General features: G+C 39.1%; 1 protein-coding gene across 11 annotated transcripts in view; it reads right to left on the minus strand.

Annotated features, from left to right (window-relative positions):
• tenm4 (teneurin transmembrane protein 4) overlaps positions 1-23,253 on the minus strand; it is a 658,797-nt gene that overhangs the window by 144,381 nt on the left and 491,163 nt on the right. For all 11 annotated transcript variants that reach the window (XM_072577672.1, XM_072577680.1, XM_072577676.1 and 8 more), the window contains 2 exons: positions 13,179-13,379; positions 3,889-4,074 (listed from right to left, as the gene is read on the minus strand). In XM_072577672.1, the coding sequence (XP_072433773.1) occupies positions 3,889-4,074; positions 13,179-13,379 (387 nt within the window). The remainder of the gene's footprint in view (positions 1-3,888; positions 4,075-13,178; positions 13,380-23,253) is intronic.

The following is a 23,253-nucleotide window of genomic DNA, read 5'->3' on the forward strand; positions in this document are numbered from 1 at the left end:
AGTATGAAGAGATGTGCTAGCTCTGCATCTTTCTTTTAGCATGATGCTGTGTTGAACATTGAATTTACCTAATCTTGTGAATAGTGTTGGGTACTTCCTTTCGAAAGAACTTTTGTTTCGATGCTGTTGCAGTTCTTCAAATGTTTGAATAACTTTTGGAGGTAAACAACTCTTTCTTTCTCAAGCGTGAAGATTCTGATTCAGAATGATGTATGCCTTCTCGACTATCTGACACTATTTATCTTGTAGTGCAACTTGGAGTGTACCTTGAATGTTGGGTGTTATTCCATCTACACCATAAAGCTTCATGTCTCTCTGTCTATTGGTAAGTGCAAATTCTCCTGTGTCATCTTAAAGGAGCACTTAAAATAGTACTTTACTTTACTTTAAAAAGTTCTTTCTTCTGGTATTACCTTCAATGGCAGGAGTCTGCATGAAATTAGAATCTGTGCTGCTTCTATCATGTTGTATTTCCCTGATTGCCACTCAGGTCCTTATAGTGTCTGCTATTGCTGTATGTGCTACAGAGTAAAGATTGTTTTAGTTCACTGCTCCTACTTTATCTACACAGTGTATTGTGTCTAGGGCCTGTCTAATATCAGTGGCACAGAAGAAGATATGTGCTAAAAAGGCCATGACTAAATGTAGTAGAGTCGACTGAAGGTAGCAGCATTTTTATTCTTTTTCTTTCATGAATCCACTGTTTTGAGCTGTTATAAGAAATAAGGAGAGATTGCCTTCAAATTGATGGCTATGACTAACTGCCATTATATGGCATAAGTCTTGATGCCTGATATCCAAGTCTAGATGCCTGTTTGAGCATAGAACAACATTCACACTGCTCATTAGCTACATTTCACAGAATCCCTACAGTGTGGAAGCAGGCTGATTGAATCTACACCAACCCTCCAAAGAGCATTCTACACAGACCTACACCCCTACCTCTGAATTTTCCCATGGCTAATCCATCAAACCTGCATAGCTCTGAACACTATGGTCAAGTTAGAATGGCTAATCCACCCAACTTGCACATCTTTGGATTGTGGGAAGAAACCTATGCTGACATAGGGAGAATGTGCAAACTGCACATAAACAATTGCCCGATACTGGAATCAAACCTGGCTCTCTGGCACTATGAGGTAGCTTAGACACTAGCAGTGCTAACCACTGAGCCATTGTGTCACCTAAATAATGCCTTTGCAGCCATTTCTCCACTCTAGTTATCTTTGTATTTTCCCATGGTTAATCTAACTAGCCTGCACCTCTCTGGACACTATGGCCAATTTAGCATGGCTAATCCACCTATCATGCACATCTTTGGACTGTGGAAGGAAACCAGAGCACCCGGAGGGAATCTGCACAGGCAGTCACTTGAGGCTGGAATCAAACCCAGCTCTCTGACATTGTGGGCAGTAGACTGCTGAGCTACCATGCTTTTCTGCAAAGGGCTACTAATTAACTGTCCCAGTATTTGATTTGCCACTGAGCCGGTGGGAGGCTTGGAGTGAGCGGACCACTCACTTTCCATTTTGTCTCCCTCAAAAGTTGTAAAATCGAGCTCTTTCTTTTGACTCCATTCTGCCTTTATAACCAAACTTTTAATCTACAAAGTCTCTTTTCCTTTTTGAGTGATTTTATCATGTTAATGAACTGCTCTTGTTAGTACGATAATATTGCATAGATAGATTGGAACAAGACACTGTACAAATAATCCATACTAAATACAAATGATCCGCCCTCGGTAAATCTCTACATATTAAACTGTTAAGCAACGAGATGCTATTGAATGATACAGTAAATTAAAACAGACAGTCTCGCATTAATCTTAATAGATTAATGTTATCAGATTTGAACAGCACCATTAGTTTTCATTGAACATTTCATTTACACAGAACTAACCCTTCATTTTGATTTAGAAGAAAAACATAAGAAAATACCTATTTGCCTATTTGTTAAATAGGCATATGTCACATGTACAGAAGTCACATGTACAGAACAAGATAAAAAGAAAACATGTAAAGCCAAAAACACTAACAAAAAGAAACAAAACTGCTTGCTAATTGGAGAATGGCATATTTGGTTATTATTCTGTTCTTGATGAGAAACATTCCTCTCCTCTGCTGCGGTCATCCTTACTTTACAAGAAAATACTATTGATTTAAGACTCAGGCAATGTCCTCATCAGCATGTACCTCTCCTTGGAATGTTCCAAGCTTCACCTTTTGTTACAATGAATAACTCAATCATGAAAAAAAATCCTGATCTCGTCAGAACAGTGATGTTTTCAACAGTAATACCAAATGGATTTTTTGTAAGTAGGGTGGAGAAGTGGCCGCAAAGACATTATTTGTGTGGCACAATGGTTAGCACTGCTGCCTCACAGTGCCAGGGACCTGGATTCGATTCCAGCCTCAGGTGACTGTATGGAGTTTGCAAATTCTCCCAGTGTCTGAGTGGATTTCCTCCAGGTCCGCCTATTTCCTCCCACATGTGCAAGTTAGATGGATTGGCCATGCTAAATTGCCCATGGTGTGCAGGGATGTGTAGGGTAGGTGGATTAGCCATGAGAATTGTAGGATTATAGGGCAGGGTGGGGGGTGGGGTAGGGAGGGGGGTCTGGGTGGGCTGCTTTTCAAAGGGTTGGTTCGGACTTGATGGGCTGAATGTCCTGCTTGCATGCTGCAGGGGTATTATGATATCAGGATGACTTCAAAGACACATTAAGCTGAACACACAAATTGTTTTACTAAACCATATATCATATCATAAAAATATGAATTACAATAACTGTAAGAAGTGTGGGAAATTAACTGAGAGGATGGGCAAAAACAAAACTATAGGGATAAGGAGCTTGGCACCCTGGAAGAAATCTTGGTGATGCACTGAGAGGTCAACAATAATCCTGCCCCAAAGCCATAACACACCTTGGGCATCTTATATTGATGGATAGTAGGTTTTCCACCCTACAATGGAGTGAAGACCCATCCTCTCGACTGGAGCCAATCTGTTTGGTCAGCAATTCAGCAGTCCCACCAGTGCCTGAGCTTTGGAGCAGACTCTGTCAGGACTGAAGGCATGCTATGAAGGAAGCTCCAGGGATTCCAGGGTAAAGGGGAGCTTCGGGTATGGTTTTGTTTCAGCACCTTAGGTAGGCCTTGCAGATGGTGGGGAAAGATTTTTAAACTCTGTATAGAATGGGGCTACTGTCTTCTTGGTGGGTGCTATCAATGGGCAAAGGGCACCCCTCAAATGATAGCAGCTCCTCTCTTCCCGTCAGTTGGAATTTTACACTTCCTTGGAAATTCCAAAATGGGAGAGCAGAAGATCTGGGTCATAAACTTGTGTAACAAAAATCCAGTAAGATACATGTTTGCTCTCTATGCTCCTAGATTTTATAGATGCAAGCCAGGTACTGAGAACATTGAATAAGCTAAATGTAGCTTTTAAACAATACCTAGTAGGTATTGTCCCATCAGTCAAACAGGCCTCAAAATTACATCCAACAGTTTCCAAACCAATAAAGTGATTATATTACATTTTAAATAATGAATTCTAATCTAAACGCATCTGACGTATAATAATTTTGAAGAAATATACACTTTAAACATCACTATACCTATACTGGCTTTACAATTAATGACAGATTTACTTGTTAGAATTTAACACACTGTTTTTATACAAATACGATTTTGAAGTATTGGGTGATGGAAGGGACTTCTCATACTGCATGTTACAAAATAAATTCAACAATGAAATGGCTAAAACGCTCCCATCTCTTTCACTTACAAAGGGGCACTTACTCAGACAAAAATGAAAATCCCATTTAAAAACCTCTCATGCTAGACTAAGTAGCACAAATAGATTAAACATGCTTTTCTTCAGTCCTACCGATAGTGCAATGTTCTCCATTCCACCCAGGGCTGCATTCACACTTGCCATCCTTACAAGTCCCATGCTCACTGCAGCGTGGGTGACATGCTCGTTGATCACAGATACTGCCCATCCAGCCTTCGTCACAGCGACAGGTGCCTCCTATGCAGATTCCATGGCTGCTACAGTCTACTGCACAAATCTCTGTGGGAGACACAACAAATCCCTGTATTATTGTCAAAGATGTAACAGTTCAGCGCCCAGGTCAAGCAGGAATAAAGGGATTTTTTACTCTCTTAGCAGCTAATTCCTTTCAACAATAAGGATTTAATAAGAGGATTACAATAAAATAGGGATTACAGAGGCATCCTTAAATGGTCCACTTATTTCTCTTACAAACTCATGATAACTGCTGTTTCTTCACTGTTCTTTTGTGACAAAAAAGGTAGTTGATAGCTTCTGCAGGAAATATATGAGGTATCACATTTAATTAAAACCTTGTAAATACCAACTTCAAACAAATAGATGGGAAGAGGTTATGACATAGTTAAAACATTATTGTGTAAAAGCTCCACTCAAAGAAATAGTCTTAGAAATTGTCAGTCGCTCAATATTACTATTATAATAGTCAATTTATTGAGCCAACTTAAACAATATCCTTAAATATCTTCAGCTTTTCTACTTGAATTGTTAGATTCAAAGTGTAAGAAAGTGATAATTGTTCGTATTTCTTCACTTCGAGTCATTTCAATTATTTTAAAACATTTGCGTACTTTTAGAATGAGTTTCCAGTGCAATGATATTTTCTTACAATTCTTTGCATTTTACTTAGGCTTTAACTAAACTGTAATGAACGGCAATTTACTAGGTAATTCTCTAAGTCACTTTCACAGAATCATAGAATGCATGAAATTCCTCTCTGCTGTTTTAATGAAGTATTGACCCAGTAAACCAGCAGGTTAACAGCCTTATTAAAATATTGCCAAAGAATTTTTACATAATATTTCACTGTCTTTTTTCTTGCCATGATTTATTTGAAGCAGGTTAATGGTTCAACAAGATATAATTAGTTTTATCTTTTAATATTTTTATGGGTTGAAGTCAAAGAGGCAGGTCCTATTTGTGATTAAACATTTGAAATAACACAAGCATTATCTGCTGTTGCAATGTCAAAGTATTGCATTCCTAAATTAAAATGGAGCTCAAATGCTCTGTAAAATCACAATGTGTAGCTTACACTTTTGCTGTACCTGTCCTGAAATAAAAAGGCATTCAGATTTAAACAGAATAAATCTGGTTAATCTTAATTGATCAGATTTTAATTCCAGAACCATCTGGTTTTATGCTTTGCTTACAACTGCAACATAGGAGTTTAAAATATTTAATTATGGGATTAATACCATTATGATTTGGATGAATGAAGTTGAATTAATTTGCTGCTACTGGTTGAGTAAAAGTTATTTGAATGATGTAAGTGTAAATGATGTAATGATGTCAAATAATCTAAGAACAGCCCGCAAATTGTCACTTACTGATTCAGATATTCGCCAAACCAATGACTGATTTAAATTAAATTGGTTATCTGTAGAATTTAATTGGGTATTTTTGAAATAAGAAGGAGAATTCACACAGAATAGATTTCCAAAGGGAGGAAAAACCTGGTGGTCACACATATTAAATTTTGAATCTTTATGTAAACCTTAATGAGCTCAATAAAAATGATAAGAAGTTTTTAAATTGTTGAAGTAAAATCTCAGCAGGTATCATTACATAAATTGGAAGAAGTTAAAAATCTAAAGAACATAGTTTAATTACTGAGGTAATATCTTATAATGGGATGGACTGAAATCCAGATAAAGAACCATAAGGATTAAAATGCTGCTGGACATGACAGACGGATTTTGAATTTCTCCAGTTTCTTTTGTGAGATGTAAAGAAAATAGACAAAATGCTGTAGGAGCACATGATGGTCATCACTTTCTAAAGCAGGGCTTGGAACTCCAAAACAGAATATACAACATTCACCCTTATTCACTCACTGGAGCTCTTTGCCAAAGCTACCCCCCAAAAAAATAGATTTAACCAAATGGAACTTTCCAAGCTCTCAATGTTAAACGTTTTGCAGTCTATTAAGCAGAAAAGGAGTGATTTCATTGATCACACAATAGCTTAATAAGTGTGAGAGAATTACTAAGTTTCAGTCTACAGCCGCTCAGAGCTGAAGAAAGGTAATGAATGCTTCTTACACTACTTTCTGTTCTTTTTTTTGCAGTGAAATTGCTATTTCCTGGTTCAGCACTTAAGGGGATTAAGTTTCTCATTTCAACTCAAATTATAATTGCTGCTACACAAATTATCCAACTTGGTACGATTTCAATTTGGACGTTTCAGTGTGATTGTATCTGAGATTTTTTACTGCTTACTGCCAAGAACATGAAGTTTAATAAATGCACACAGATATCTCAAGAAGACTAAAATGAGACACAAGTAAAATGATAAGTCTTAAGAAGATTTACATAAATTTAGCTTTCAATGTTTATATTATTGAACGTAATAGTTATAACACTGATAAAGTTTGTTTGCTGCAACAAATTGGGTGAACAAATGCATTGGATGAACAGTGTCTGTTCATAGGGCCCTGATTAGTGACTTCTATACCATAATCTGATTAGTTTGGGAATAGTTTGTGTCAGGCTAAGCACTCGCCAGCAGGGAGGGAAGATGATTTGTTATGTAGGTCAGCTAATGCCAGTCTAAAGTGAACTGCTGACTGCAAAATGGTAATTTAAAATTGGAGCAGAAATCCTGCTTTCCTTTCCAGCTCTGAGATGTGCATGATGCACAGATATCATGGATCCTGAAAAGAAAGAGGACAACCAATTAAAGATTAGAGTTGGGGAGGGTGTACCCGTATTGAATTATGAGAATAGTCATAAAATATATGGAAAGGCAATGGCCTAGAGGTTTTATGACCAGACTATTAATCCAGAACCTCAGCTAATATTCTGGGGATCCAGGTTTGAATCCCATCACATCAGATGGTGGAATTTGAATTCAATAAAATATATTGGAATTAAGAATCTACTTAAGACCATTGACATTTACTGGAAAAACCACTTGGATCACTAATGCCCTTCAGGGAAGGAAATCTGCCATCCTCACCTGGTCTGGTCTACATGTAACTCCAGACCCACAGCAATATGGTTGACTCTTATCTGTACTCTGGGCAATTAGGGATGGGCAATGAATGCTGCTTAACCAGCGATGCCCACATTCTGTGAATGAATCAAGAAAAAAACTTGGCTTAGCAATCCACACAGCTGTGTCAATTGCTATGAAGTCACAAAGAAATGAAACTGAATATGTCACCCGGCATCGATTTCAGAAACGGAAAAGACAAAGCCCAGACGATTCTGCAAAGTTCTCTTTACTAACATCCAGAGGCTGGAACAAAAATTGGGAGAGCTGTCTACAGACAGGTCAAGCAACAGCCTGACATAGTCATACTCACAGAACCATACCTTCGGGCAATGTCCCAGATACCACTATTATCATCCTGGATATGTCCTTTCTCACTGGCAGGACAGACCCGGCAGACATGGCGGCACAGTGGTCTGCAGTTTGGAGGGAGTTGCCCTGGCAGTCTCTAACACTGACAATGGATCCCCATGAAATCTTATGGTTTCAGATTAAACATCAGCAAGGAAACCTCCTGCTGACTACCATGTACCATTCTCCCTCAGCTGATGAATCAGTACTTCTCCATACTGAATAAGGAGAAAACATCGAGGGTGGCAAGTGCTGAAAATGTGCTCTGGCTGGGTGATTTCAATGTCTAACACCAAGAGTGGCTAAACAGCAGCTCAACTGATTAAGGTGGTCAGGTCATGAAGGACATAGGTGTTAGACTGGGTCTGCGGCAGGTGGTGAGGAAACCAACAAGAAGGAAAAACATACTTGACCATATTCTTACCAACCTGCTGGCTGCAGATGCATCTCTCTGTGACAGTATTGGTTAGAGTGACTGCCACACAATCCTTATGGAGATAAAGTCCCCCCCCCCTTCACACTGGGAATAACCTCCATCATGTTGTGTAGCACTATCCCCATGCTAAATGGGACAGACTTCGAATATATGAAGCAGCACAAGACTGGCCATCCATTAGGGACTATGAGCCATCAACAGCAACAGAATATTCTCCAGCACAACCTGTAACCTCATGGCCTGACATATCCCCCATTCAACCAGTACTGTCAAGCCAGGGGCTCAATCATAATTCAATGAAGAGTGCAGGAGGGCATGCCAGGAGCAGCAGCGGGCATACCTAAACATAAAGTGTCAACCTGGTAAGCTACCTAAGAGGACTACTTGAATAACAAATAGCATAAGCAGCAAGTGATGGATGGAGCTAAGTGATCCTATAGCCAATGGATCAGATCTAAGCTCTGTCGTCCTGCCACACCCAGCTGTGAATGTGTGTGCACAATTAAAACAACTCACTGGAGGAGGAGGCTTGAGCAATATCTGGCTGCTATGGTCCTAAATAATTTGAAGATTAAGGGAGTGGATCCTTTTCTGTTCAATAAGATTGCTGGTTCATGATAGGGTGTTCTGATTGCAATGTGGGTGGAATTGATTGCATCCTGCACTTGCAGGAAAGGCAGCAAGGGCTGAGAATCCTAAAACCCTTTCTGTCTGCTTCCTCACATCAAGGGACAATGTAAGGAATTGACAGGCTATTGAGAAGACAGTATCAGTAACATCCTTGATGCACTTATCGGTTCAAGACTGTAAAAATCCAGAGATCCCCAGCATAAACCTGAAATGATCAGCTAGCAAAGAAATTCAGGGCAGCCTGTTGCTTTTAGGATCACAAGGAAGGGATTGGTGCCAGTCCTTGGGACTACAGATTCTCATCACCTTGCTGGCATATGGGTGACATGTTAGCTCGAAACATCCTTAGCTTTCTCCTATACTGATTCTCCACCATTTGCAGGTTAGACAATCAGAAATAGAAACAGTAGAAGACCATTTGGTTCCTTTGGCTCCACTGTCATTCAGCAGGATTATGCCTGATTCGATATTCCTACGTTCACTTTCTTGACCTTTCCCTGAAACTCTTGATTCTCTGACTGATCAAGAATCTATCTCAGGTTAAATGTACACAGGGACTCTACTCCCACAGCTCCCTGTCATAAGGAATTCCACAAGAATCATAATCCTCCTCATCTCAGTCTTAAATTGGTGCTCATTTATTCTTTTGGTCCGAGACTCTCCCTTGAGGGGAAACATCCTCTCAACATTTACCCTGTCAAGTTCCTTAAGAATCTGGTACGTTTCAGTGAGATCACCTCTCATTCTTCTAAATTACAACGAATAGAGTCCCATCCTGTATAACATTTGCTTATAAGACAGTCTCACCATACCAAGGATCATCCTCGTGAACCTTCTCTGAACTGTCTCCAATGAAGTTATATCTTTCCTTAAATAAGGAGACCAAAAAGCTGCACCTGAGCTCATAGATCCTGTTCTATGCAAGAGCTGTCTTCCTTTGTGGTGGCTGTTGTCCATCTCCCTCTAGAGGTTGTGGCTACTGTTATTGCAAATTGAGTTGTCCTCTGCTATCATATGTAGTGGTTCCATTGCAGTCATTGAACTATAAGAACAACTGTTGGATTGACCCCTTCCATGCTCCCTCAGCATTCAGGAGATCACTGAGAACTGTAACCTTAGTAAAGGCTTGATTCACTTTAACATCCTTGTCCATGAAGTTCCAGGCTATGCCCTCCAAAATGTGGCCAAGGCACCAAGCATCATGTACTCCCATTTGGTTCTGCATCACTTTGCTATTCAAACATTAGCTCCTTGCCATTAATTTCACAGGAAATTGCAGTCATGTACTACTGCAGGGTTACTTTTGTGCCTGACAAAGCAACTTCTCTTGCACATAGTAATCCTGACCTCATGTAAAGGGACCCAAGAAAGTATTGCAGTGGTCCTCAAATGGAAATGAAGCAGTTGCAAGGCAGCAACACCACTGCGCCCCACCACCACCCCTCCCCACCCCTTCCTCCCCACCCAATCCTGCCCCTCCACCCTGTCCATGCTCCGCTACAACCCAATCCTCCCCAAAACAACTATTGCACATTGCTGCATCTAGTGTTTGTCAGTTTTGGAGCAAGTGTTGGATTGGATACAGTTTTAGGTATACTTTTTATGTCCACTGAAGTAAGATTCTGAACAGTCCTAGTTTCAGTACCGGAAATAACTTATCAAGAACATTTAACTAATTTTCACAATCTATAATTAGCAAATGTAACCATTAAAAAAAAACTTTGAAGTTACCATCTTTTGGAAAGAGAGGAATTCTGGAACTTATTGATTTTTCTAGTTCATTATACTTATAGCATTCCTAACTGCACAGACGTAATAGATGAGATGTGTTTCTTTCATGGGTATCAGACAACAAAGAATCAAGTGAATGTCCCCTCTTTCATTGACTCTGTTGCCTTGAGAGGTCACGAGATGCCAATCAGGACATAATATACTTTCACTCAGTACTTCAGGAGATCAAGTCAGAGCTGGATGGTATGAGAAAGAACAATCAGCCTGTTTGAATATGTTAGGTCACACCTCTGTGACTATCACATCCTGAGGGAGATCTCGCACCCAGACCGATTAGTCTAGAGGAAGGGACATGGCTGCCACAACACAATATCCTGTATGTATGATCTAAGGAATATTGACATTCTGGATATTGATTTAAGGCACATGCTTGGCATTGTGTAATCAATGAGGGTATGATTGTTGTAGAGGCCTGACGTTCTAGTTCTGAACTCCCCTCTTTTCGAAACAGTTACTTATTTCTTCCACTTTTGGGTCTGTTTTATTGATATTGAAACCAATTTGCACAGTTGATTTTTGGATCAACATAGTAAGGTACAGATTTTATATATTTTGTAGTATCTTGCAGGCTCTCTGTGTCCACAATAATCCTTCACCTTCACCCCCCGCCACACACATTTCAATTAAACCATTGACGTGATCATTAATATTCCCATTTTAACTCTGGGCCAATTGAATATTGAGATGTTGATGCACTTGAGATGTTGTGTCCTTCCAAGAGAGACCAGAGTAACCATGACTTGCCTTGATCCCTCCTTCGAGACTGTCAGTCCCCTCTCATTTCCTATCTATTTCTACTTCACTATCTGACTGTTACCTTAGCTACTTCATCCAATCAGATTTGAGCTCCATGCATCTCGATAATGCTATGGACTGACTCTAGAAGCCCCTGGATAATGTGGGATCCTCACCCTCGACTGACCGTGGTCCATCCTTTGGACAAACAGTGTCTTCTGAGGGGGAGAGGGTTTAATTGCCAAAGTTTATTTCAATCATGTGTGTGATTTTTGGACTTTGTCCAAGTAGCTCATCACGTACAATACTATTTCCTCCACCTCTCAGTGAAAAATTATGCCCACAGCATCCAACATTTAATGTGATTCTGTTAATGGACAACATTTACTAAACAGCACTGACTGTGCTACAAATTACACAGGATACCAAATTAAGCTTATCAGTCTGGCTCACAGTTTGATTCCTCTACACATTAGAACTACCTTAATTTACACACAAGGTTGTGTTCTTTGTAGGCAAAATGTTGATGTTTGCACAGTGCAACCTTTCTACTTAAGAAAAACCTTGGAGATGACCAATCCCTGCTACATCCTAATGACAATACCTTGACTGATCAGAGTTGACTTGCTTAATTTGAACTTAATCAGTTAACTGTTTCAGGTAAAAATGTCTACTGCATCTTCATTTCAAACCATAACACAACTAATCAGCACCACCTTTTCATACTATATCAATGTTGTTTCCTTTCTAAGTTGTTTTCTTGTGTTTGCTTTATTCTTTCATGGGATGTGGGTATTATAGGCTAGGCTAACAGTTTAAGCCCATCCCAAATTGTCCTTGAACTTGGTGGCTTGCTGTGACCATTTCAGAGGGCAGCGAAGAATCAACCACAGCTGTGGCCATGTAGGCCAGAGCAGGTAAGGAATAAAGTCAAGTTTACGTCCTCCTGAATATGAGGTGAAAGATTCTGACTTCATGTAACTTATCAGTAATGATAATATAGAGTAATCCTTATATTTGCTTCAACTTTGTGTTTCTTAAACATATAACCACAGGGATTGATTTCATAACCAGGTGGTTGCACCAATGCTTCAGAAATCATGGCTTCAACAGGCGTCACTGAAATGTAACCTGCTCAGGCTACCAGGAAGCCGACAGGTTTGAATCACCACTCATTTTGTACCTTGTTCGTTTATTTCTTTCCACTGAATTTGATGCAAAATAAAATGGGACAAACAATGAATCAAGCTACTTATCAGATCCTGGTGGCTGGAATAAGTAAAAACTACCCCCATCTTGTTAAAAAAAGTCAGTTAAAGATCTATAATTTCTTGATCAGCACTGACCATTCCTTACTGGGAGCACCAGATTTAAGATTCAGATCTATTCCTTGCTCAAAGAAAGGAAAACTTAATTTTATGTTAAAATGGTATCCAGTCACTTGGAAGTCGGAATTTGGTTTGATTTACAAACACAGGAAGGAAACAAATATTTTTAATCAGGTTTAAGGTAGGCTGCAGCTGGTCTCCTGAGATCAATACAGGAAAAGGAATAGGCTATTCAGCCCATTGAGTTTTCCCCCCATTCAATACAATCATAACTAATCAAATACTTCAAAACCTTTTACCAAACATCATTATAACCCTGGAATCGGAACTCGATCTCCACATATTCAAGGGCTGAGCTTCCACAACCTTTTCTGATGGATAATTCCAAATTAACTTTTAAAACACAATGCACTTCTTTTAGTATGATCTCTGTGGTCTAGTTATGATGATAGGAATAAAAAAAGGTCAGATTCATTTGGGTGTCCAAAAAAAACCCTGCAGTGAAGAAAATTAGAATGCCTCAGATAAAAGTAGCTTTCTCTTAAGGGATGTGGCAATTAGAAATTTAATTGTTTTGGTGTCTCATTTGCTTTTCAAAAAAGAGAGAGTTCACTTTAAGATTTCCCAATTAGAAATATTTTCAATACTTACAAAATTGGCTTTTCAGTTCTTCTTCAAATCAACAAAGGAATTGAGTACGAATAACTCCAATTACATTACACTCCAGATATCACTAAGGTATGAGTAACATGTTGCAAGGACTCTAACTCCCGCAACAAAGCTGTGGGCAATTGTACAACTGTGCCTATAATATCAAATGTAATAGTTGAGTGTATTACCCACGGAGCAATCATGGCCTGTCCAGGGAAAGTCACAGTTGCAGGTCTTTGAATCTGGTTGGAATGTACCATGCCCTGAACAGTGGTCTGTACAAGCTGTTCTTGGCGTCTCGCAATTTGATCCACCCCAGCCAGTGGTACAATGACATTCCCCGCGAACACATATTCCTCGTCCAGAACATGTTGAGTCTAAGCAGTCCACTGAAAAATAAACAATACACCAACAGCTTTAGAACAACAAATCTAATATATTTGGGCTGTGTTTTTTTTTTAAATTAAAGATCACATGAGTTAAATAACAAATAAATAAAAAGTCTTATCATTTTGTCACATTAAAAACCGCTCAGGGTCATTAGGATGTTAGCCATTGTCACAAATGGACTGAAACAAAATTCACTTGAACCACAATCTCAGTCACTGAAACACTCTGAGGTTACAGGACAGCTTGCCTTCAGCAACTGTGTTCAATATCAGTGGCTAATTTCAGTTCCATTAAACCTGAAAGCTTTTCAGATCCTGCCAAGCATCTTCCATCTCGAGGAAATTGTGTTTTGTAGAGGAAAAAGGTTTCAAATAAACTAGCAAGATATATCAAACCATGTGTAGATAAATTAGTAAGGTAAAGGTACAGAAAAGTACCATTGCTTGTAAGCTGTTGAAAGCTTCAATATATATATAAATGGAAGCAAATATCAAAACTGTGGATCTGTTCAAAGTTGAAATGGGGGAATAATAATGGGAATAATGGACACTGGAAGAGATGTTTTAACTGGAAGACTTATATCCTAGGGTTCTAAAAGAGATGACTGCAGAGCTAGTGGATATACTACTTTTAATCATTCAAAATTCTCTACGTTTTAGAATGCTTCCAATGGAGTTGAAAATAGAAACTGTAATACTTGGGGGACAGACGAGACAGCAAAATGCTACTTCAGTTATCTTGACAATAGTAAAATACTGGAAAGCATTGTTAGGAAGTTGTCATGGGCAATTAGAAAATCGTAATAGGATTAGTCAGAATAATACAGTTTTTAGCGAGGTAAACCATGTTTGACTATCAGAGATTTATGAAAATATAAAAATGTAACTATTGGAATGGATAAAGGGGAACCACTGGATGTAGCATATGTGGATTTTCAATAAATATTTGATCAGGTCTCACATAACTGATTTCACATTTGAAAAGGTCTCTTGATGTTGGGAATAATGTGTAACATTGGTAGAGGACTGGAAAAATGGTAAAAAATACAGAGTAGGGAAGAACAGACAGACCCTGACATTGTACTATTAACAAGAAGGCTTATTAGCAGTACAGTGCCAGGGTCTCAGCTATTTTCAATCACTGTTAATGACTTTGATATATCTTCAATCACTGCCTAATTGAAAAGCAGATCAATTCGATTACTAGACTTGAAAAGGATGGCTCGCATTATGCTGCAAAGTGCAACCAAATCTTTGAAACTGTCTAAGAGGATCTGTTAAAATAATGTATCTCCGTTTGCTGGCAATGCAATGGTACATGGGAAAATAAGATGTCAGAAACACTCAGAGGCATTGCAAGGAGATACAGACAAGTTAAGTGAGTGGATAAGTAGATAGCAGATTAGATTAGATTCTCTACAGTGTGAAAACAGGCCCTTCGGCTCAAGTCCACACTGCCCCTCCGAAGAGAAACCCATCCAAACCCAGACAGTCAGAGACTTTTTCCCCGGGTACAGAGTGTTACAAGGGGACATAAATTTAAGGTTAAGGGTGAAAGGTATGGGGGGGATGTCAGGGGTAGGTTCTTTACCCAGAGAATGGTGGGGGCATGGAATGCGCTGCCTGTGGGAGTGGCAGAGTCAGAATCATTGGTGACCTTTAAGCGGCAATTGGATAGGTACATGGATAAGTGCTTAAGCTAGGACAAATGTTCGGCACAATATCGTGGGCCGAAGGGTCTGTTCTGTGCTGTATTGTTCTATGTTCTATGGCTAAACCCATTCCCCTACCCTATATTTACCCCTGACGAATGCACCTAACACTGTGGACAATTTAGCACGGCCAATTCACCTGACCTGCACGTCTTTGGATTGTGGAGGAAATCAGAGCACTCGGAGGAAACCCACCCAGACACAGGGAGAATGTGAAAACTCCACACAGACAGGCAGGAATCAAACCCAGGACCCTGGTGCTGTCAGGCAGCAGAAATAAATGTGATGTTCTTCATGTTAGTAGGAAAATTGGAAAAATTGTTTACTTTTCAAAGGACGAAGAACTATGAAAATTTGAAATTAAGAGTAATTTTGATGTCCTTATACATTAGACACAAAGTTGACATGTAGGTACAGCAAGACATGAGGAAGAAAAATAGCATTTTAGCCTTTTTTGCAGGGCATTGGGGTAGAAAAGTAAGGAAGTCTTGCTGCATATATTGACCTTTAAGAGAGGACATACCTTTCGGTTTACATACCTAAGGAAGGACAATACTTACCGACAGGCACTGTAACAAGGTTTCACTAACTTGATGGCTGGAGTAAGAGGTTTGTCCATGAGGAACATTGAGTTCCCAAACCCTACTAAATTTAGAAGAATTAAAGGCAATAGCATCAAAGTATACAGGATTCAGACAAGGCTTGACATGGTGCATGCTGAAAATCTGTTTCCTCTCATGGGGAATCTAAAAGGAAAAGTGTTGGTCTCAAGATAAGGGGACAGCAATGTATGGCTGAGAAAAGGGGCAAATTTTTCACTGAGAGGTTGTGAATCTTCTCTATCTTAGAGAGCTGTAGATTCCAGTTGTAACTACGTTCGGGGAGATCGTGTGCTGGACTCTTAAGCGAACTCTATGTACTTTATTGATAAGTTATAAAATGGAAATGAGGTTAGAGATTATCTCATTCTTAATGAAGGGCAGAGTAGGCTTGAGGAGTTATCTGTGCACTTGTTATATTCTTAGCTATAACTAAAAGCTCCTTTGGGAAAAGTCCATGCTTCCAAAAAATATTTTTGAAAAACAATTATGTTGTAGTTATCTTGCACTTGTCAACCAGAAAGCAACACAGTGTTTTTTTATTCACTCATGGGATGTGGGTGTCACTGGCTAGATCAGCACTTATTACCCATCCCTAATTGCCCAGAGGGCACTTACAAGTCAACCATATTTCTGTGGGCCTGGAGTCACACGTGGACCAGACCAGGTAAGGATGGTATATTTCCTTTGCTAAAAGATGTTAAGTGAACCAGATGGGTTTTTCCCCAACAATTGACAATGATTTCCTGGTCATCATTAGACTTATAGTTCCAGATCATTTATTGAATTTAAATTTCACTATCTGTCATTTGAACCCAAATCCCCAGATTATTAGCTGAGTTTCTGGAGTAATAACCTAGCAACAGTACCACTAGGCCATTGCTTCCCCAGTGTTCACTGTCTCTTTCTCTTCTTAAGGATACACACGTATCCCCCACTTTTTAAACATTCGCTTTTACGAAAGACTTAATGCCTGTTTCGCAAATCCAAAGAGGATTTTCATTTTTACAAGAAACAATGATACTTTTTCCCATATAAATCATACACCTTCGCTTAATGCCATTTTCATGTTACGAAAGGTTTCCTGGGAATGCTCTACTTCCAGATAGCAGGGGCTACCTGTATTCTGAAGTCATTGCAAACCATTTTATCTATCAATGGTGTGCTTGTCTAGGTATTTGATGCCTGGGTGAATATTCAGCAGCATTTTCCAGTTTTTACTGGAAGCCTCAAGGGGAACCTTCTCAACTCTGCTTTGCTGAAAAGCAACTTTGCTGAAAATGTATGCTGGGCAAGCAGTGTATGTAATTCTTCAAAATTTAGTCTGTGTAAAAACCGATAAAAAGTCAGCAGTAGCCAACACTTCTGCCCGAAGGCACTTTCACCAACTTAAAGATGGCCAAAGATCATCTGTAGTTAATAAGAAGCCCCCAGCTCTCTCAAGTAAGCCCAAACTGTTCTCAATAGTCTCAGAAGAATTTAGAAAACAGTACAAATTATAACAAAAAACTAAATATGCCATAAGCTTAGTATGTGTGGAATGTTTTTAAAATTAGTTTTGACATTTCACCTTTGTGCAGAAGATCAGTCATGAGCACGTTGCTTTTGAGTTGTCAGCATGGAAAAAGCAGATGGGCAGGAGCAAAATTCCTGCCACAAATTCAGCCGTGAACTGGTGTTTTACTAAACAGATGCTAATAGAAAGGGCACTCCAGCTATCTTGGAGATCTATTGTGTTGAAATCCTGGAATTCCCTCCCTAAGGGCATTGTGGGCCAACCTACAGCAAATGTTCACCAGCACCTCCTCAAGGTTAACTAGGGATGAGCAATAAAAATGTTGACCAGCCAACCAGCAATATCCACATCCCATAAGTGAATTTTTAAACATCCATTCAGACCCCCTACAAAGTACTGTCATGGAATCTTGAGTATTTCTTGAATCAGTTCAGGGTTGTTACTTCTACTCCAAAAACCAATTCAAATGGCAGGTTTTTGGATCATTATAATTCGTAATCTAAAAATTTGGACTAATTGTACAATGCTAGCCAAAATATACGTTAAATACCTTATGAGGAATTTTTTTAACATTAATTCATTTGTTGATTTTGTGAAGGAGGCCTATTGGAAATGGCAGAACTCTCCCCCAAAAAAGTGCAGTTCAAGTCTTGGGTGATAAGCCTTCATTCAGGGGTCTTGGCATCTGATACTGGGGCATAGGCATGGACAAAGGTGCAGTCAGAATCAGGATCCTTTCTTCATAGGGGGTAAGGAGCTTATTATTGTGTAACACATCACTTATCATGACTGTTTCCACATTAGTTAGATTAGATTAGATTAGATTACTTACAGTGTGGAAACAGGCCCTTCGGCCCAACAAGTCCACACCGACCCACCGAAGCGCAACCCACCCATACCCCTACATTTACCCCTTACCTAACACTGCGGGCAATTTAGCATGGCCAATTCACCTGAGCTGCACATCTTTGGACCTGCACTTCTTTCCTGAAATGTGACTGAGAATTATTAAGCAGTTACTTTTGGTGCATTTGTGAAGGTGTCCGAACTGAATGAACAGGCAGTGCAGAGGACAAACAGGGTTACTGGTGTCAGGGAGAAAAACAGAAATTGCTATTTAAAGAACTCAGCATGTGTGGAGAGAAAGCAGAATTAACATTTCAGGTCCAGTGACCCTTCCTCAGAACTCTTGAGACAGAATGAGCGTGAGGCAATGGAGAGAAGATGGCGGCACTGACACTACCAGAGTGGGGAAAGTCATTGACTTTCTTCCTGTATTGCTATATGGGCAATCTTTAACCAGGCTTATATGGTCTGATGTTGAGGCCTCCTCTGCCAATCCATGGAGAAGAAAGTGTTCCCCCTTCTGTTCCAGGTCTCTGCTTGCATGTTGGGCCACTAATCCTCCCTTCTCTGCCACGGTTGGAGTGATTGCCAGGAACCATTCAGGGCAACTCTAGGCTGATAGTGCTTGTCCAGATATACGATAAATGATTAAAGATGGCTTTAGATAAGTTGGTCCATTATGGGACATCCTAGCACTGACAAATATAGCACATGGTAGTATGGAGCTAGACCAGGCTAACAGGAGCACCAGAGAGGTAGGGTAAGTAGTTAATGAGGCGACTTTGGTAAAACACAGTGAGAAAACTTGATAGGCTTCAGGGGAGAAACCTTCCCTGAATTTGACAAAGTTGACACTTGGCCAAAAATACATCCATTTCAGCCCCAGCAGTATTTTCTATGTTATGATATGCAGTGCACATTTCTTCAAGAAGATGTATCTTAAACCACCATCAATCAGTACCACCTCCAAAGAATGCAATGTATTAATCCCATTACTGATAAGGAGTCAGACATGTGTACTTAGCCAGAAGCAAAATATTACAAATGCTAGAGAGCTGAAATAAAACAAAGTGTTGGAGAAAATCAGCAAGCCTGGCAGCATCTGTGGATAAATGAACTCTCTGGAACTCTGGGCTTCCGAAGAGTCATATTGGATCATGATGTTAATTTAACCGTCTCTTGCGACAGATGCTGCCAGCCCTGCTAAGTTTCTCCAGAAACTCATGATATTATGTATACTTAGCTTTACTGGTTAACAGTATTTAGTCTTATCTTCAAATAAAGAATTCATATTATTATTTCTCTAATGTGTCATGCCAAAGAGATGAACATAACTGAATGGTTGCTTGAAAAGTGTGGTATGGATATTGTGCAGCTAGACTTGATCAATTTTATGTGGAAAAAGATTTCCTAACATCAGCCTTAAAAGAGATTTTCATTAGTTCAAACGTGTTTTTGGTCTACTCAGATGATTTAGTTTGAAATAGTAATTTAAATCTTTGTGTGCTAAATGGTAATTTCTCCTTTTAACTGTTTAAATTATTTTATTTTAAATCATTCGTCAGATTTAAGTCTTTTTCAATTGGGATGTTGAATGTATTCCCAGAAATTTTTTGTCACCTCCCACCTGCAGTAAATTGCATAAAATACACAATATTGGATAGATCTGTTTCTCTTATTTATTTTTGACAATTTAGTCACAATTTTTAAAATTTAATATATAAATAATAAAGCAGACATGATTAAATGATTAAATGACCATCTTCTTGATGGTCAATGCTACAAGGAAACATGTAGGCATAAAGGCCTAAATGCCTTAAGAAAAATTCTCATTCCTCAAATGTAAGCATTTTTTTCACCTGGGCAGCAATTTATACGACTTGCTGACATTGAAATTGGAAAGCATTTAAAGTACATAAAAGCTCTGACTAGGCTGCTTAACTGCACACAGAGATAAATTAAATGCATGAGAGATAAAAAGGTGAAAAAAGACATTGGAGAAGGTGCAAGAAAAAATTACAAGGATAAAACCACAACTCTCTGGTTATACCTCTCACAGAAGATGAACAGACTGGTTGTTTTCTCTGATATATTGCAAAGCACTATGCCCACAATGTAATCTCCGTCACATAATGGAACAATTTGATTTTCATTATAAATAACAATTTAAATCTCACAATGATTTTGGATCAGATGAGATCTATTCAGTATTCAGTGAAGAACTGCTCCCTTTGGTAGAAGGATTGAGAATCATTTGACGCAAGTTTGACATGATGACAAAAGAACCAAAGGCGATGAGAATTTTTTAAAAACACAGTGAATGGTTAGGATCTGGACTCAAATTTATGAGAAGATGGTAGAGGCAGACTCAATTGTGACTTTCAAGATGGGCCCCTGAAGATAAAAAGTAATGCTGATTTCAGGTGAAATATGGGAAGTGGGACTAGCAAAATCATTCTTGCAGAAAGCCAGCTCAGACTTGACAGGTCAAGGTGTTACATCCATTCTATCTACGATTCTGAGGGAATGCTTGATGGTAGCATTTGATTATTTTCACTCTTTCCTTAAATAAATAATAGAAGCTCCAGCATGAAAATGTGGCAGTGTGGTGGCGAGGGATCAGGCCTAAATACCCAGAAGTTGTGAATCTAAATCTTAGAAGAGCACAGTACAAAAATTTTGAAATTTATGGATTAACACTAGAAAGAGGGTGATGGACAGGTTTTAGATTGTAAGACAAAAACAAAATAACTTGCCACATCTTGCAGGAAAAGTAACATTACACAGGAACATATGAACAAAAGTTAGCCATTCAACACATCAAGTGCAATCTGTTATTCACAACAATCATAGCAGATTGAACACTTCAATGCCCTTTACCCCCAATATTCCCAAATCCTTCTAAGCCATTAATAATCAAAACTTTATCAATCTCTATTTTAAATATCCTCCAATATGGTGCTTCCAAAGCCCTCTGGGGGAGAGGATTTCAAAGATTCACAACTCTCTGAGGAGACAAAAAACTCCTAATCTTAGTCCAAAATGGCATCCCCCTTATTTTTAAATTTGTATCCCTTAATTCGAGATTCCCACTTGGCATCCTACCTACATGTGCTATATTTTATCCCTTGAAGAACTTTGTGGGTTCCAATGAGATCACCTCTCATTCTTCAAAACACCAGACAATATAGGCCTTATCTGTCTTTGCAGAACAGTCTCACCATCCGTGGAACAAGTTAGTGAACATTTGTTGCATTCCCTGTATGGGGTAACATCCTTCTTCAAAAGAGAGACCAAAACTGCACACACTACTCCAGTACACGGTCTGCTACCCCTTTGCTGTTTCTTCATTCCACTCAAAGGTTCCAAGTATTGTTCTTCTGATGTGAAATCCTCCATTATTGATGTATTGGCCCCATCTCATATTATGAGCACAACCCATCTCCTTTTCCTTCTTGGCTGTCCTTCCTATATTTTGAACATTCTTGAATGTTCAGTTCCCTGTTCTGGTCTCTATGCTGCCATTTTTCTGTAATGGCAATGCTTTTACATTCAGGTAGTGTGAGCTTAACTTTGTCTTTTTCACATCACTCCACATATGAGGCATATTCAAAACTTGGCTTTTGTTTCTCTTGTCTTCTAGCCTCCCTTGCAGTTTTTCTAATTCCTATTACAAGCTTAACTCAGTTCCAGTTACCCATCAGATTCCCAGCTCCATGACAATGCAATCCTGTTCCTTCTGTACAGTAGCAGAGGCTACTTCATTGTCCAAGGAGTTGTGAATGGGTCAGAAACATTTGGGAACCATTATTGTTCTTGGTCTTTTGAGGAGAGAAGTGATTAGTGAACTAGCTCAAACTGATTGGGCCCCTGAGAGACTCTATTCTGGTACAGTATCATTTTACAAAAGAAACAAAAAAACTGGTGAAACACTGTAGATTCAGATCAAAAAGAGTAGTAACCCCACCTGCCACCAATAGTTGAGGGGGATTTTAATACCCTATGCAAAGGCAGTAACACTTTAAAATCCCTGTGCTTCATTGGTCAGCCCCATTCTTGCTCGGATACCACTTACTGCCATTCACACTTGCCTCATTTAGATGGTCCAGACACTACCCTGTTTTAGCTGGACTCTATGCAATACCAATGACCCTCAGTAGTCATGAGCATTACGCTGTGATCTTTAAGGGGTCCATGACAGGTTACTGCAGAAAAGGCCAATTATAATTTTTAGAAACGATTTTGTAGATACAGAAGAATTCTCCAGTGCACTGAATCTGTCTTTGCCACCTCTCCAAACTGTTACTTTGTTTTATCAGGATACTGCTTTGGTTGCAATCACTCTGCATGTTCCTCCTTTTCAAAGACTGACTCTGCTGTCTATTATACTTAACAGTGGTATTTGTCCAAAGAGATGCAGGTGGAACACATATTAAAATGAATACCAGCATGTAGTGTATCAGCCTTAGCCCATTAGCAGTCAACTGAGTGATGATCCTGTGGATTGCTAACTGCAGAACAGGGCTAAACCTGGCACCTTAGAGGCTATGCTTGTTGTTTCAAGCACTTAGTGGTAATAAAAGCACAGTGTGACTCTTATCAGACACAGGATACACTATGGTTTCCTGGAAGATACAGCTTTTGTGCTCGTGTTAATTAATTTTTCACCACATGGTATCTGAATGGTATGACTCAGCTATACACGTACATTTTTCTTGATGGTTATTGGCACCCACTCAAAGGACATCCTAATGATTGTGGTCTTGTTACTTACTGATTAATTAACTTTTATGGCGTGAAAGAAGTTTGTGTCGTTATAATTTTTATATAGGCAGAATTTTGAGATTTATTTGAGTCTTAGGAAACTGAAGGAGCTTTACTTCATAAACATAAAAACAGAAACTATTTGTAGATTGCTCATTCAATTAACAAACCCCATTAAAATGTGTTGTTGCAAAATATATGTGATTACTTCATTTTACCTTGCAATATTCATGGTGAAGTTACAGAACTCTCTTTTGCTGAGTTAACACAAAGAACACTTGTTTATTGTTAAAAGTGATCCATTGATAATGAAGTAGTTAAAGAGCATTTCTTCATAAGCGACAAATTATTGTAAATTACAATGCAAAGTCCTTGGGATTAAACATTTTAAGCTGTCTTTTACAACTAAATAGCATTATTTTTGCTGTCAATGAGCA

The sequence above is a fragment of the Chiloscyllium punctatum genome, chromosome 9, assembly GCF_047496795.1.
Source record: "Chiloscyllium punctatum isolate Juve2018m chromosome 9, sChiPun1.3, whole genome shotgun sequence".
NCBI classification, from domain to species: domain Eukaryota; kingdom Metazoa; phylum Chordata; class Chondrichthyes; order Orectolobiformes; family Hemiscylliidae; genus Chiloscyllium; species Chiloscyllium punctatum.